Below are 14,740 nucleotides of genomic sequence, written 5' to 3' on the forward strand. Positions count from 1 at the left end.
AATAGGGAACTTTTCTGTCTTGTTTTAGTGCTAAATCTTCAATGTCTAGAACAATGCATAGGACACATTGAATGACTAATGAATTTGAGTTTGCAGCACTTGCACAAGAAGCATAAGATGGGGTAAAGTAAATTTCAGTAACTGAGTGCCTGAGTTTGTTTACTTTTGACTGACATACTAAACACTCTTTTCCTATTATCATGTGACTTACTATAAAATGATGATTGAAAATGTATTTATGAGCTAGGTATAAGTGAACAAAAATAAGTCTTTCTTTCCTAAATGTGTTAAATTTGCATGCTATAAGAAACACAATGAACAAGACGTGCAATCTTCTTTCAAGTCACTTACAGTGCAATAAGGGAAAGAATATGTAAATAAATAAAGTTTTGAGTAAACAGAACATACTTTGGTCAAAATGTATTATACATTCAAGATGACACCATTTCTAAAACACTTGAGCTGGTCTGAGATTAAACTTGTTTAATTTAAGAATCTTAATAATGAGATTAAGAAAAAGATTAGATAGCAGATTTTCTCACATTTTTATTCCAAAGGTGGTATATCCCTCTAACTTTTTCTCAGACCCAGGAGAAAAATAATATGTATCTTAATTTTCTAGAGCCTAACTTGGTGATTCAAGAACAGAGCATGGAGACAAAATGTAGACAGTTGCAAGTATGACTCAAGTGGCTGCAATCCTTAAACCAAAAACTGATATTCTTCTGGAATACATGAATTGAAGGGAAAGTCAAAGCTTTGAAATTTAAACATAAATTCTGATAAAATTTTCTTACTTGGAGGGAATAACCATTATGGAGGCAATATAAATATAGCCCATTTTAAATATAAGGTCTAAATCCACTCTTTAAATTTTAAAAGCAGTAGATAAGGAAGATGAAGATTTTTCAAAAACTTATTGATTCTTAACTGATTTTTTTTAGAATGTTAGAAGCATTGAGAATCTTATGAAATTATAGACTTCCTAATGGGAAAAATGATGATGACTTACAATTTTGTGAATTTTTTTGTAGGTTCACAGACCTCTGAAATCTTAGACTTCCATACTTAACCTATACAAGAATATTGTTCTTAATCAATAACATTGATACTGGTTTTAACCATTGTTTTATAGTTGTAAAAATTTTTAATTGTTCTTTAATTCATACCTATACAAACTGGTGGGCTGGGCTGCCAGAAGTATCGATTTTCTACCTGAATGCAGGTTATTCTTTCTTCTCCTTGAAGCTCATATCCTGGGTCACACTGAAAAACAACAGTGTCCCCAGGTTCTCTTCCATCTCCATTTCGAGTTCCATTCATAGGAACCCCTGGGTCACGACATGCAGTGGCAACAGAACCTATGAAAAGACAGAAAAAAAACCTTTAGTTTTGATGTTACCAAAATCAATTTTAAAGTTCCAGACCTTATATTAGAAGCTTCCACATATTTATGTGCTTTTAGAAAATTAAAAATACTTGGGCCATAAATCCTTGTGCTATACAATATATCAGTGCTGTTTTTTTTTTCAAAGGCATATAATCTGTAAAAATACTGAATTGCTGTGCTATACACTTGGAATTAATGTAATATTGTCTATCAACTATATTTCAGTTTAAAAAGTGCTCAGGGCAATTTTTAAATACCTATCTATCAATAAATATTTTTAACTGTTTTTTATTAAATACTTTGTGTGATAATTCGCTTCAAGAAGGAATGTGGCATTTTAATAGCTAAATACTAAGTAGTATTTAAAATCTATTTTTTGATACTCTGTGAAAGACAATGTGAAGAGGGTGAAAAGAAAGCTTATATTTGCATGGGATCTATCCCACAAAGGACTTGTATCTAGAATAAAAAACTCTTAAACTCAATTGTGGGAAAGAAAAAACTTTGGACCAAAAAAAATCTATTAGAAAATGGGCAAAAAACATTTCAATGAAGAAGATACCACATGACACATAAAAAGATGTTCAACATCATTAGCCACTAAGAAAATGTAAATTAAAACCACAATGAGATATTATTACACACCTATCAGATCAGCTAAAATCAAAAGTATGATAACACCAAATGCTGGCAAGATTTTGCCAAAAATTTGAATTACTCATACATTGTGGGTAGAAATGTACAATGGTATAGCCACTCTGAAAAAAAAGACGGCAATTTCTCACAAAACTAATTATGCGCTTACCATACCCAGTAATTGCACTCTTGCACATTTATCTCAGAAAAATTAAAACTTACATTCACATAAAAACCTGAATGTGAATGTGTTCACAGGAGTTTTGTTCATAACGGCTGCAAGATGGGCACAAACTAAATGTCCTTCAACAGGTGAATTATTAAACTAAATTCATAGCATGGAATATTACTCAGTAATAAAAAAGTAATGAGGACACACAAGACAATTTGGATGGATGAGAAGGGAAATGATTAATTAAAAACTCCAATTGCAAAATGTTTTATATTGTTTGACACTATGTAATATTCTTGACGAGACAAAATTATAAAATTGGAAAACAGATTACTGATTACCAAGATTTGGAGGGTGTAGGGAATGAAAGGATACGCTTGTGACTATAAAACAGTAACAGGAAGGATCGCTTATGATGGAACTGTACTGTATTTTGACTGTAGTGGCGGGGGGTCAAATCTACATAGAACTATATAAACAAAATAAACATGCATACACAAGCAAATATAAATAAAATTAATGAAATCTGAATAAGGTTGGTGGACTATTGATGTCACTATTCTGGTTGTGATATTGTGCTATAGTTAATGCAAGAAACTGTCACTGGAGAAACTGGGTAAAGGATATACAGGATCTGTCTTTATTATTTCTTACAACTGCATGTAAATCTAAAATTATCTAAAAATTTTTAAAAGTTTAAAAAACTATTAGATAAAAGGAGAGTAGTAGGAGACCTTGGAAAGCAACCATTCTTCTATATACAGTATATTGCACATTTATAATATAATTAACTACAATTATTCAGGTTAATGGAACAGGATATTATTTTGTATTAGCACAAAGCAGATGTACCCTAAAGCATATGATAATGAAGTATCAAGACAAAGAAGCTATTAAAATTTTCATTTAAGCTATTATTAAACTATATTCATAAACATAGGATTCAGCACTTACAAAATTATTTTCAAATTGCACATTAAAGTAAAGACATAAATTGCTAAATTACAGACACATAACTGGTATTCACTCATTCATTCAGTTACTAACTTAATATATTCTAGGCAATATGCTAAGTGCTAGGAATGCAAAGGAATAAGCAGACACAAAACTGAACAGACTTCAAATTGTTCTGCACAGTGGCAGCACTTACAAACAATTCTGTTGTATATATCCCTGGTAGGTAGGTAAGTAGGTACACAGGTAGGTAGGTAGACACAGTTAGACAGATAGATAGATAGATAGATAGATAGATAGATAGATAGATAGATAGATTGATTCATCGATATATTAACCAATCTGTTTTGCCAGCAGGCAAAATTTTATCTCTAGGACAGTTAATAGGTAGAAGAGGACAGTCTAGTGTAACATTTAAGGGTTTGGGTTCTGAAATCAGACAGACTGGGGTTCAAATCTTGGTTCTGCACTCTTTAGTTTCTGTGAAATAGGACAGGTTACTTAATCTTCCTAAATTTTAGTTTTCTGACCTCTAAAAATAACAGTAATGCAGCACCGATCCATAGGGTTGTTAGGAGAATTAAAGGAATTATACGTGTAAAGTTCTTGTCCTGGCCATTGCTTAGAAGCACTAGTTTATCAGTAAAATGAAGCAAAACTACAAGATTTCTGATGATATATATAATGATATATAGATTTAATTTAAGTGGGCAGTAAAATGACATTTGGAAAGAAGTGATAAAAATGTAAAATGTGCTACAACTTTCAAACTGTAAGTAGGAATAATATATAAAAGACTATGAAAACTTTTCTTTTATTGTTGTTATTGTCATTGTTCAGGCTTCCTAGGTCTGCAAGAAGCTTTAAGCTTAATATGAACAGTCTCAAAGTAAAACTGTATGTAAAACAATGTTATGAAAACACTGAAAAAAAGGCAGTTGATACAACTGTGTATTAGCAGAGTTTGAGGGAAAAATATTTTCTTGCCCTATTGTCAGATTTAATGTGCTTAAAGATTTAAAGTGGAACCAAGTAGCTAAAATATGAAAGCTTCGATATGACAGCAAATAAATATGTGAAAATATTCATTTGCCTTTGGGTCTGCTTAACTTGAAGGGAGAGAGTTGATAAAATAAATTCTCAATGAATAAATAAATTAGGAGTAAGATTTTAAAGCACAGTAGAGAATGATGGGGTTTAATGGAAGTCCAAACAATTTTTTTCTTCTTGGAATTTCTTGAGTTCGAAAAGCAATTAATTAAATATATACAGAAACAATTTCTTGCTGTGAATGCTATTGTTTATTTTCTTTACTTACTCAAAGTTTAATCTCTACACTTGTTATATACTGTGTTTATGGCAAAATTATAATAATTTTAGCATCATTCTTGTTTTCTGTATTAAATAGGAACTATAGCCACTGAAGAAAATAAATAATCATTTAAAAAGTCCTGCTATATCTCCTTAGAAATTAGGATAGAAATAATCTCACATAATTAGCATGATTTAAAAAAAATTATATAATGTTAGAAATTAAGAAATATTAGTCACATATATAAAATAGATTAAAGAGTTTTTATTTGATATTTATTGTTTACAACATATAATTTTCAAAATATATTTTTTTGCATTTTTTTGTTGTTATATAAATTTCTAAGTAGATGTTTGTTCCTCTCTCTTTATTTTCTTCTATTCAAGAATAATATATAGGCTGTTTCTACAGAATAAGGATCTTTTTGCAATTACGTATTTTAATTTATCAACTATTTTAAAGATATAAAAACTAAAAAGTAAATATCAAAAAATAATATACTTGCCACTGATACATTAACACGGGTAATTTTTACTTATTTTCTTGATTTCTTTAGTTAAAATTACTTCAGGTTTGATTGATGAAATAAGTATCTATATTTCTTCTATCAGGTTTAAGTTTGCCATTCATTCCTGATTCTTTTTAACGTAGACATGTAAAATGAGCATAAATTCCAACAAAGATAAAGGGTCTTAACCTTGTTGTCTCACTTATTATGCTATCATGAAAGGAATAGTCTAGAAAGTGTATATAGCAGGCTTATATGCTATCCCATCCAAATATAGCTTAGCTTTAGCTTTCAAAACCGAATTAAAATGACGATAATAGATGACTTCCCTTGCTTGTTTTTTCCCCCTTGAAAGAACTGGCCTTTTACATTTTGGTTAGCCTAGAATAGGACTTATCAAATGGCTAGTCTGTTACACAGCTGTAAATTGTGCTTCTTACACCAGCTGATTATTCAGTAGAAATGGAAATAATCACAGGGAAAAGGTATATAAATAGATGAGTATGTGAAAGTTAACATTGTCAATATGTAATAATTATTGGATACTCACTACCTTTCAAACACTTGTACTATGAACTATAAATCTCATTTGATTCACAATAAGTCTGGGTACTATTATTATCCGTATTTATCCAATGAGAAAATTGAAACTTAAAAGTGGTAAGAAACCTGCCCATTATCACACAGTTACTTAGAGTGGATAAAGTGCCCTACGAAGATGTGAGACCATAACCAAGGGACATTTCTTAAGTAAAAAAAGTGCCTTTGTAATAAAAAGTGTTGATAGTGTGAACTATAGTATACAGCAACTACCTATCTGCCTATTGTTCTGATTGGAGTAGTCAAAAAAAAACTACATATTTACATCACTTAGTTTTAAATGTGTTAATTTCTTAAAGAAAACTGCACAGGTATTAACATTATAGTTTTCTTCATAGGATTCCATTGGTATACATTGTGTCAAAATGAATAAAATCTGTGTATCAAAAGACGTAGTTGTTCAACATGAAGGACATTTGATTTAGAATAGATACCAATAAAATAATGATGATAATGATCACTGTCTCTATTGAGGGCATATAGTGTGCAAAAACACTTGACTAGAGGCTAAATTTACACTCTGAAGCGAAAACATCAATCCTTATGAAGTATTATCATCTCTATTTTAAACGGATAAAATAAACTTCTGTGATGCTAAGTGCTTCTCTTAGCAGAGCTGGGATTTGAACTCAAGAAATAGCAAGGCTCTTAACCATTACAGTATATTGTCTCAGCACAAACCTGTCCCACTAGCAGATAAAACAATACAAAGCCAAGCCCTACTAATGGAACTTTGACAGTTGTTTATTAATGAAAGAATTAGGCAAAAAAAAGTTACACCTAGATTGAAAAGGAAAAGCAAGAATAATTTATAACCCTTTACTACACATGCAAAAATTTCTTACTCCTGATATTTCACCATAAAGGGAAGTAAAAAATAAAGACTCAAGGTTATTTTTGTATTTTATTATTATTAAAAGTAATAAAAAATAAAATTTAACCTGATATGTGCTAAATTTAGCCATATACGTGTCAAATGGTATTCTTTAAGTAATTACAATAACAAGGACATTTCCCCTCCAGTTGTTTTTTCATTCTCTCAATCTTCTTGTCCTCTCTTTTTCTAACTTCTTTCCTTATAGTTCATTAAGAGAGTAGAAGCAATCAGAAATTCTCACCAAATCTCTCAGCCACTGGCAACCACACCTGTATTCTCTGCTTCGTCTCCTGTCGGAACAGAGAAGGTGCCCTTTTCTATATAACGCTAATAACCCCAGTTATTGTGCTGCTGGTATCAAACCCTCTCCAATTCTCCAGGATTTCATTCCGAAATATTTTTCATCTCTTCTGAATCACCAGTTTTTCTTTCTGTACTGGGTCATTCCCAAAAGCATACAAATGTGGCCTATAACTTATATCTTAAACAAACAAAACCCTCATTATGCTCTCATCCTCTTCCAACTATTTTTCTCATTTCCCTCCTTTCCTTAATAGGAAACCTATTAAACTTCTGTCCTGAGGGAGATACCTATACAAATGTCTCCAGTGTCATCAGCCATTCATCTGACATAATCACTTAACTGTTCTTGTTAAATCTAGGTTGCCAAATCCAATGGTAACTTTGTGTCTTCTCTTTTCAGAAACATCTAAGCAACATTTGTCTTAGAACTTTTTTTCTTGGCCTCTCAGGCATCAGACTGCTAGTTTTTCTGGCTTGTTTGCTGCTCCCTTTGGGTATCTTTTGTTATCTCTACCTTGTTAACTCAAAGACTGCGGGCTGTAGTACCTCAGGGATTAGTCCTTAATATTCTGCTCTCCTTTCTAAAATTTCTCCCTGTATAACTTTATTTGATACCATGATTTTCAATACTGTTTTTAGTTTACTGCTTCCCCAATTTATATATTTGGCCTTAATATGTCTCCTGAACTTCAGACCATTCTATTCAACTGCCTATATAATTTCTTTACTTGTATATCTAGCAGGCCCCTCAACTTCATTGCTTGCAAAAATATAAAATCGTTTGATTTTTAGATTTTTGGAAAGAAAAGTGTAAAAAAAATACATTTTACCTGCATATAAATTTTCTCCTGTGTTACTGATACCAATATAATCAAATAAATAAATATTGTTCCATTTTGAAAGTAAAAATTTTTCACTGAAAATTTCTTTCTAATTTAATATACCCAATACAAATACTTTTGTTGAAATAAATTCACCACATAATGTAAAGTCAGACATAAGAAATAAATTGAACATTGGCAAAAAAATAAAATCCTGTAATTTTTACCTTATTTTTTGTGCAGGTGATTTTACCTTGTAAGGTAGCATTTATTACTAACAAAAATCAATTTTTGTTCAAATTTGGTTATTGTAATAAGTTATAAGTTAATTTGTAATGATACATTTTTGCTTTTAAAATAGAACTGTTTATATTCCACCAAAAACACCTTATATCAGTAACAGTTTTTTAAATAATTCTCATGACTCAATGAAAAAAGATTTGTAAAAGTAATATGATTTCATAACTACTGTGTACAGTAAAAATAATTTTTCAAGATATGTTATTCTTATGCTAATTGCATATAAGTGCATGTCTTTGCATGCAATTAAAAGTAATTTATACTCAAGTTGAGAAAGTTTACATTAGTATTACTTAAGAATTGTTTTTACAATGTTTTCAATTTTCACAAATAGTCTAAATCCACTGAAAGAGTTAAATGCATTTATTGTTAAGTAACATGCACCCCTATCAAATCAAGTTTTGCTATGCCCTATGAATAAATTATCCATATATATAAAAAAATTGAAGAGACTCTTTCACAATAGTTAAAAATAGTTCATCAAGTATGTGTGAAATGAATGAATGAGTGAACAAAACTAGAACTAGTCATTTCAATGTATGTTTAAGGTTTATTTATAATTTAGGATAAATTTTGTTTTTTTGTTTGACTCTGTGAAATATTAACTCCAAGTACGTAGTAACACAACATTTATATTATACTTTAATTTAACCTAGCTGGATAATCTGAGGTTGTTTTCAGAATAATACAGATAGCACTAAATACTACAGAAAATGTCTGAGTTCTCATCAGTTTTACAAATCACCAGTAGTGTAAATATACTTCTGACTTCTTATTTTATATTTGTTTTAATCCAATTGAGAGTGTTAATTGGAAATGTGCACTTCCCTAATACACATTTCACAATCCTAACTAGAGTATGTATAGGTTTCAATAATATGGATGATAATTTAGAGACAATGTCTGAATTACCATCTTGGTGACCTTGGACAAATTAACATTCCAGTTTTTCGATGGCGTTGCTTTGTACAATGAGGAATAAATACATTTAAATCACTCTTAAGTTCTTGTGTGTTCTTCCTGTTCAGAAAGTTGACTTTTTGTTACAAACCTGTTTATCTCAAGATCTTTCAAAAAAGAAAAACCTTAAATTTTATACAGTTGAATAAGTAATGCTATCAAAAGCAGGAGACCTATATTGTAGTCTTTGTTAAGAAAGAAACATTAATTGGGTTGAATTTTAGCTTCCTTATCATAAAATTCCATTAAATTCTATTCTAACCATTATATTGTATAGTTCTATGACAATATCAACTCTGAAATTAATCTTTAAAGACCAGTATATTTTAACTATTTACATTGTAGTTTGCTTAAGAAGTAGCTGTATAATTTTTTGCAATGTGTCTGGAGACTTCAGCAAGGTCATAGCCCAGATTTGGTATTCACAAGGCCTCACACTCTTCTCTTCGGTTTTATTACCTTATATTTTTGTATTGACTAAGAAATGACACTATATTCTCCACTTCACTATCTGTAAGGAAATCAAGTGGGTAATGGGAATATTTAACCTGGAAGGAAATCCCATCCAGAACCAAATCAATCAGAAAATATTTGAAATGCAGATGATAACCTAGAGTTGGATTTTGCCCTGGGAAATTTTGCCCTTGATTGAGACCTAGCTTTGTACAAGATCCATCAATTTTATAAAGAATATTCAACATCATTATTAGGCCTATACTCTGCCAGCTCTATTCAGTAACGTGGCTATCTTTGGAATTTCATTATGTTTCTAAGGATACACCTAGTGATGTGGCAAGTCAGGTTAAAGTACCTGGCAGCATGACAGAGGTATTCCCATTAACTTAGGAGGGAAACAAAACTGTTTAATGCATGGGATGCAGAAGAAACCTCAAAGCTAGTGTTGTAGTATACTTCCAAGTACTTTATATAGAAATATCTTTTAAAAATACATGTTCATTCATTTATTTCACCAGATAATTGTTATTCATCCACTATGGGCCAAGTATGTTTGATATTTGAGATACATTTTAACAAGAGACAACACCTCCATACCTTCATTGATACTTGTGCCCTAATATGTGGACAAAAGTAGAAATAATATCACTGATCTAATTTTTGAAATCAAAAGGCATGCTAGGTTGAAGACTGTCAAAGTTACCTATACAGGAAACTGATTTTATATCCAAAGATTATAAAAGATTATATAAAAGTCTAATTTGAAATAGAATTCTAGTATTTGCAGGTCAGTGAAATTAATGAGCAAAAAAGAAAAACTACGCAAATATTGTTTTACATTATTTCTGACTAACCATATATAGAACTGGTGTGCTTTTAATTTTACATTATTAAAAGATATCTTATTCAATCAGATTCATATATCTAATTGGTATTTAATTCCCAATAATGGCAAATGTACATTCTTTTCAAATGTTCATGGTACTTTTAGAAAAAGATATGCTGGACCATAAAACAAGTCTAAATAAATTTAAAGTTATTGAAATGTTAAAATTTTAAATAGATTTATATCAGATGCTTCATCTTTGACACAATGAGCTTTCAAAGACCATACTCTGTTTCATGAAATTGAGGTAAAAACTAAAAATTCTTCTGAATTTGAAATATTTGTGGTGATGTTACTGATTCTGTATTTGACTCAACTGGTGTGACTGATATAAAATTGGACACATTTAACTATTTGTGAAATTCTGCTAAGGAAGCTGGCATATTAATATTAACACTTTTCATATATGCAGAAGAGAATTTAGAATATACAGAGATAAAATTAGTTTAGTAGAGTTTTCATTTGTTTTCAGTCAAAAGGTTTACTTTTTTAATAGATTTCTGTCTTCTGGCTTTCACATGATCAATGAGACCACTATGATCCCCATGTATATAAAAATGCATTGTATGCAAGTTGCATTTTCATCATAATTTTTCTTTTATTTTTTAACTGAGATGTTATTCGATTTTTGATGATTAGCACACCAAAAATTTGTTTAATTTTTTGATGATTAGCAGAAATTATAAGCAATTTGTATAAAATACTTAATATGTAAGTAACACAAGTCTAAGAACATGTAGTTAATCCAGTTTTTCCAAAAATTTATCTTAAAATTTGAAAGCAATTTGTTCATAAAATGAGGATATCAAGTATCAGTATCTTAAAATATTAATAAACCCCTAGGTCTAAAGTCCTCAAATCTCAAGTTTTAATATTATAGACATTACATTCTCTATCAAAATATCCCATCTTTCACATGAGGTTAACAAGCTAGTAGGTAAAATTGGTCTGTTAATATCAATGATATTAGGGTACCAGGGATAAATTCAAAACCAAGGAGAAATTTTATTTAGGAAATCATTCAACTAAAAAGAACATGGCTATAGTTGATAGGTACTTTAAAATAATCAAATTTATTTAATATTTTAGGTTCTTTAAAATGACAAAGATATAGCTAATGCATTATCATGGCTCCAAATCACCATTTAATTATGTTTCATATTTTTGAATATAAAATATAGCTTATAGAATATTGATATGATATACAAGCCAATAAAGTCTCATTAAATTCAGCATTCTGCTAATTTTTTGGCTGTAGAGAAACATAACCAATCAGTACATGATTTACCCTCCAAAAATATTTTTACAACTTACCTAAATACGTTTTCTTGAAATGAGATCATGTGAGACTCTCTGCTTTTTTTTTTTAAAAAAAATGCTTCTGGATGTATTAAAATACTTTGATTCACAAATCATAATAAACAAAACGTTTTCTAGATCGTTTCCTGCTATTTTTTTGAGCTAAGTTTCAACTTTTGCAATAATAAGTTTGTCTAACATCCCTTGTTGATCTCTGGGCTCCTCTTGACATCCCCTTTCAGCTGAACTTCCCTTTGGACATTTTGGTAAAATCAGCTTTCTTAAGAAATGAATACTCAGTATGTACTTTTTCATGAAACATGGACTGTAAGAAAATCCCATTGCTACCATAAATGTCTATTGCAAAATAATAAAACAGTATTTCTATGATAAACTAAATCATTGTTAATTTACCCTATAAAATAAAAAAACACACTCATAGCAAGAACATTCATATCACAGCTCTACAGCACAACTGCTCAACCTCTACTTCTGTACATATTTCAAGAACACATATTTCTCACTAATTTGGCCAACTCATAGCCTGACAGTTTCATATACCTTTCAAACCACAGCATAGATTATGACTATCTTGCTGTTACACAAAATAGCTGGCAGCATCAAATACTTCTCCCACTATTTTCTAAGATCAGAGTGGGTTAAACGTTAATATCTGAGAATATTTTCATTTTATCTACAAATGCCCTGTATGCTATCCTGAAAGGAAAATGTGGATAACCTGGCATCTGCAAAATGTTGGGAAACAGAGATGGGTTATCAGTATATTATATTACACTTCCTCTGAACACTGGGAATGCATCTCACACACTCCTAGATGAGATCAAATACAACGCAGATAGCTAATCAATACGCCTCAGCTATTTTAATAGAATTATTAACGATGATACTTTGTTGAAGATGGAAAATACAGCCCAAATCCCAAACCAGTCAGGATGCCAGAAAAATAGGCATGAACCAGGAGTGTCGTGGGCAAACTGGGACATATGGCCATTCTTATATAATAAAACAACCGGTGCTGGGGCAGTGCAGATGTGGGAATGACTAATTCTGCCTAAAAGTTTATTAGTACCAAAAGTATCATTTGTTCTGGCCTTGGAAAATGACTAAGAATTTACAGATTATTGAATGTGGACATAAGTGTTTCAGGAACATGGAAGAAGGTTTGCAAAAGAAGCAGAAATGTGAAAGGTCATTGTCTTTTCAGGACAGTGCAGTTAGATGACTAGATGTAAGTAATTGAATAATGAGAGATAAAGGTGCCGAGTTATTTGGGTGTAAATTGTGGAGGCTTTAAATGTAATTCCGAGTTTTCAATTTATGACTATGTGGCCATTAAGGAATTTTAAATAGAAGAGTGATGTCTGATTTATATTTCCAAAACATCAGTCAGCTGGAAATGTAGAGAAAAGTCTGGCTGGAGGGATAATGAAGTGAATGGCTAGTTGACTGTTAACAGCAGTACAGGCAGTAATAATGAGGATGGGAAAAAAATGCAGGTGAACCACATAGTCCTTTAAAGCCAGGAGACATCAATCTCTTGTTGTTAAGAGATCCATTTCCTTGAGAATTTTCAACAGTGTAAGCCATGGGCATTGGCATTTTGTATTATCTAGCAGGGGCAGATTCTTAACAGAGAGGTCAAAGAGTGAAGAGCATAGAAAATGCTCTGCCAAAATCAACTATTCTGTGGGCAAATGACAGCATAGTACCCCAAGATGTCCTCCGTAAGGAACTAAAGTGGGACGAGTCAAGCAGATTACACATTAAATCAGGGGATACAGAGGCTGACTGCTGAGAACCAAGGACAGCACATAGGACAGCATGCAGTGGCAATGTCAGACTGAAGTAGCTCTCAGTAAGCAAAAAGTGCCTTGTAGACTCTAACACCAAGGGGCAAAGCCACAGACTCTACAAAGAATGAACAGATCATGAAATAAAAGGCATGAGGCTGCTGATAGTGGCTTGATGATAATTATGAAGTTAGTATGTGACCTACATTTCAGTTAAATTCACCAAGTTCACTGAAATACATTTCGCTGGTTGCATTTCTGCTGCTTAAGACTGGTCTGCTACTATTGCCTGACTCATTCCTTTTCAAATTTATTATTTGACACTCAATAAACAACAGCTATTTCCTCAAAAGAGGAATAAGAATTGTGGTGGTGATGAGGGGGTGGTGGTGGGAACAGAATAAAAATCTGACTTAATTAAAATAATGATACAATCTGATTTAGCGACTATTTCAGGTGTGTGCCTTGGTCCAACTTAATTTTTAATAGTGCTCCTTTTTACTTTAAAAAAATTATCTTAGATTTGGACAATACATTATATGATCACCCTAAATAGAATACTTATTCTTTATAGATATTTAGAGAGACAAAGGTACTCACGTTATACTTGGAGAACAAAGATCACATAATTAGAATATCTTCAGAACAATGAATTGATAAACGATTTATTCTCAACTTTATTTGGAAAAAAATGTATAGCTGGTGCCCAGAGCATGGGTGGAATATGTTTTATAAACAGCAGTCAGAGAATTTTAAAAAGAGATTTTAAAAAGAGATCATCTTATAAACATTTAAAAATGTTTTGTACAGAGGTCAGAAAATGTTTTATAAAGAGAGCTCTTGCCGCTGAGTCCGGAATAACGAGCAAGACTTAAGAAAAAAAAAGGAGCAGAAAAATATTTAAAGTATAGGAAGTTTTAGAGACAGAAAGCAGTATAGGGAGTGTGTGTGTGTGTTTATGTAACTAAGAAGATCTGCCTGAGTAAAAGGAAAGATGCATTTAAGAAATAACTGGAGATAAATATGCTTAATATCTGGTGCATTAATAGACTCTCTTAGAATAAACAAATGAATAAATGGGTAACATGAGATAGATTTATCTTGGGAAAAGGAATTCAGGTAAAGTACTGAAATGGCAAATTCAGACTTGCATGCCAAATTTGACCTACAGGAGTGATTTATTGGATTACAGTACCTTAACATTCTCTTTAAGATTAGTTTAGTGGTTTGCTTTGACAATTAGATGACTGCATAATCCTCCTTTTTTCAAGTTCCACTTTAAAATTAGCCTGTCTTTTTATAGGGCAAAATAACTACAGCCAGAGGGGACAACTGTCCCTTTTACATGGGAATGCATGCGCTCGAGCTTTCCTTTATTCCTTCACTGCTTCACTTGTAAAGATCACCTGCTTTTTGAAAGTATGACCTTAGATGCGGTACTTGGGAGCATGAAGA

At 31.3% G+C, this 14,740-nt stretch overlaps 1 protein-coding gene across 3 annotated transcripts in view; it reads right to left on the bottom strand.

The window, feature by feature from the left end:
* CSMD3 (CUB and Sushi multiple domains 3) overlaps positions 1–14,740 on the bottom strand; it is a 1,005,695-nt gene that overhangs the window by 225,193 nt on the left and 765,762 nt on the right. For all 3 annotated transcript variants that reach the window (XM_031691263.2, XM_072949624.1, XM_072949623.1), the window contains one exon: positions 1,170–1,361. In XM_031691263.2, the coding sequence (XP_031547123.1) occupies positions 1,170–1,361 (192 nt within the window). The remainder of the gene's footprint in view (positions 1–1,169; positions 1,362–14,740) is intronic.

Source organism: Vicugna pacos, chromosome 25 (assembly GCF_048564905.1).
Source record: "Vicugna pacos chromosome 25, VicPac4, whole genome shotgun sequence".
Lineage (NCBI taxonomy): Eukaryota > Metazoa > Chordata > Mammalia > Artiodactyla > Camelidae > Vicugna > Vicugna pacos.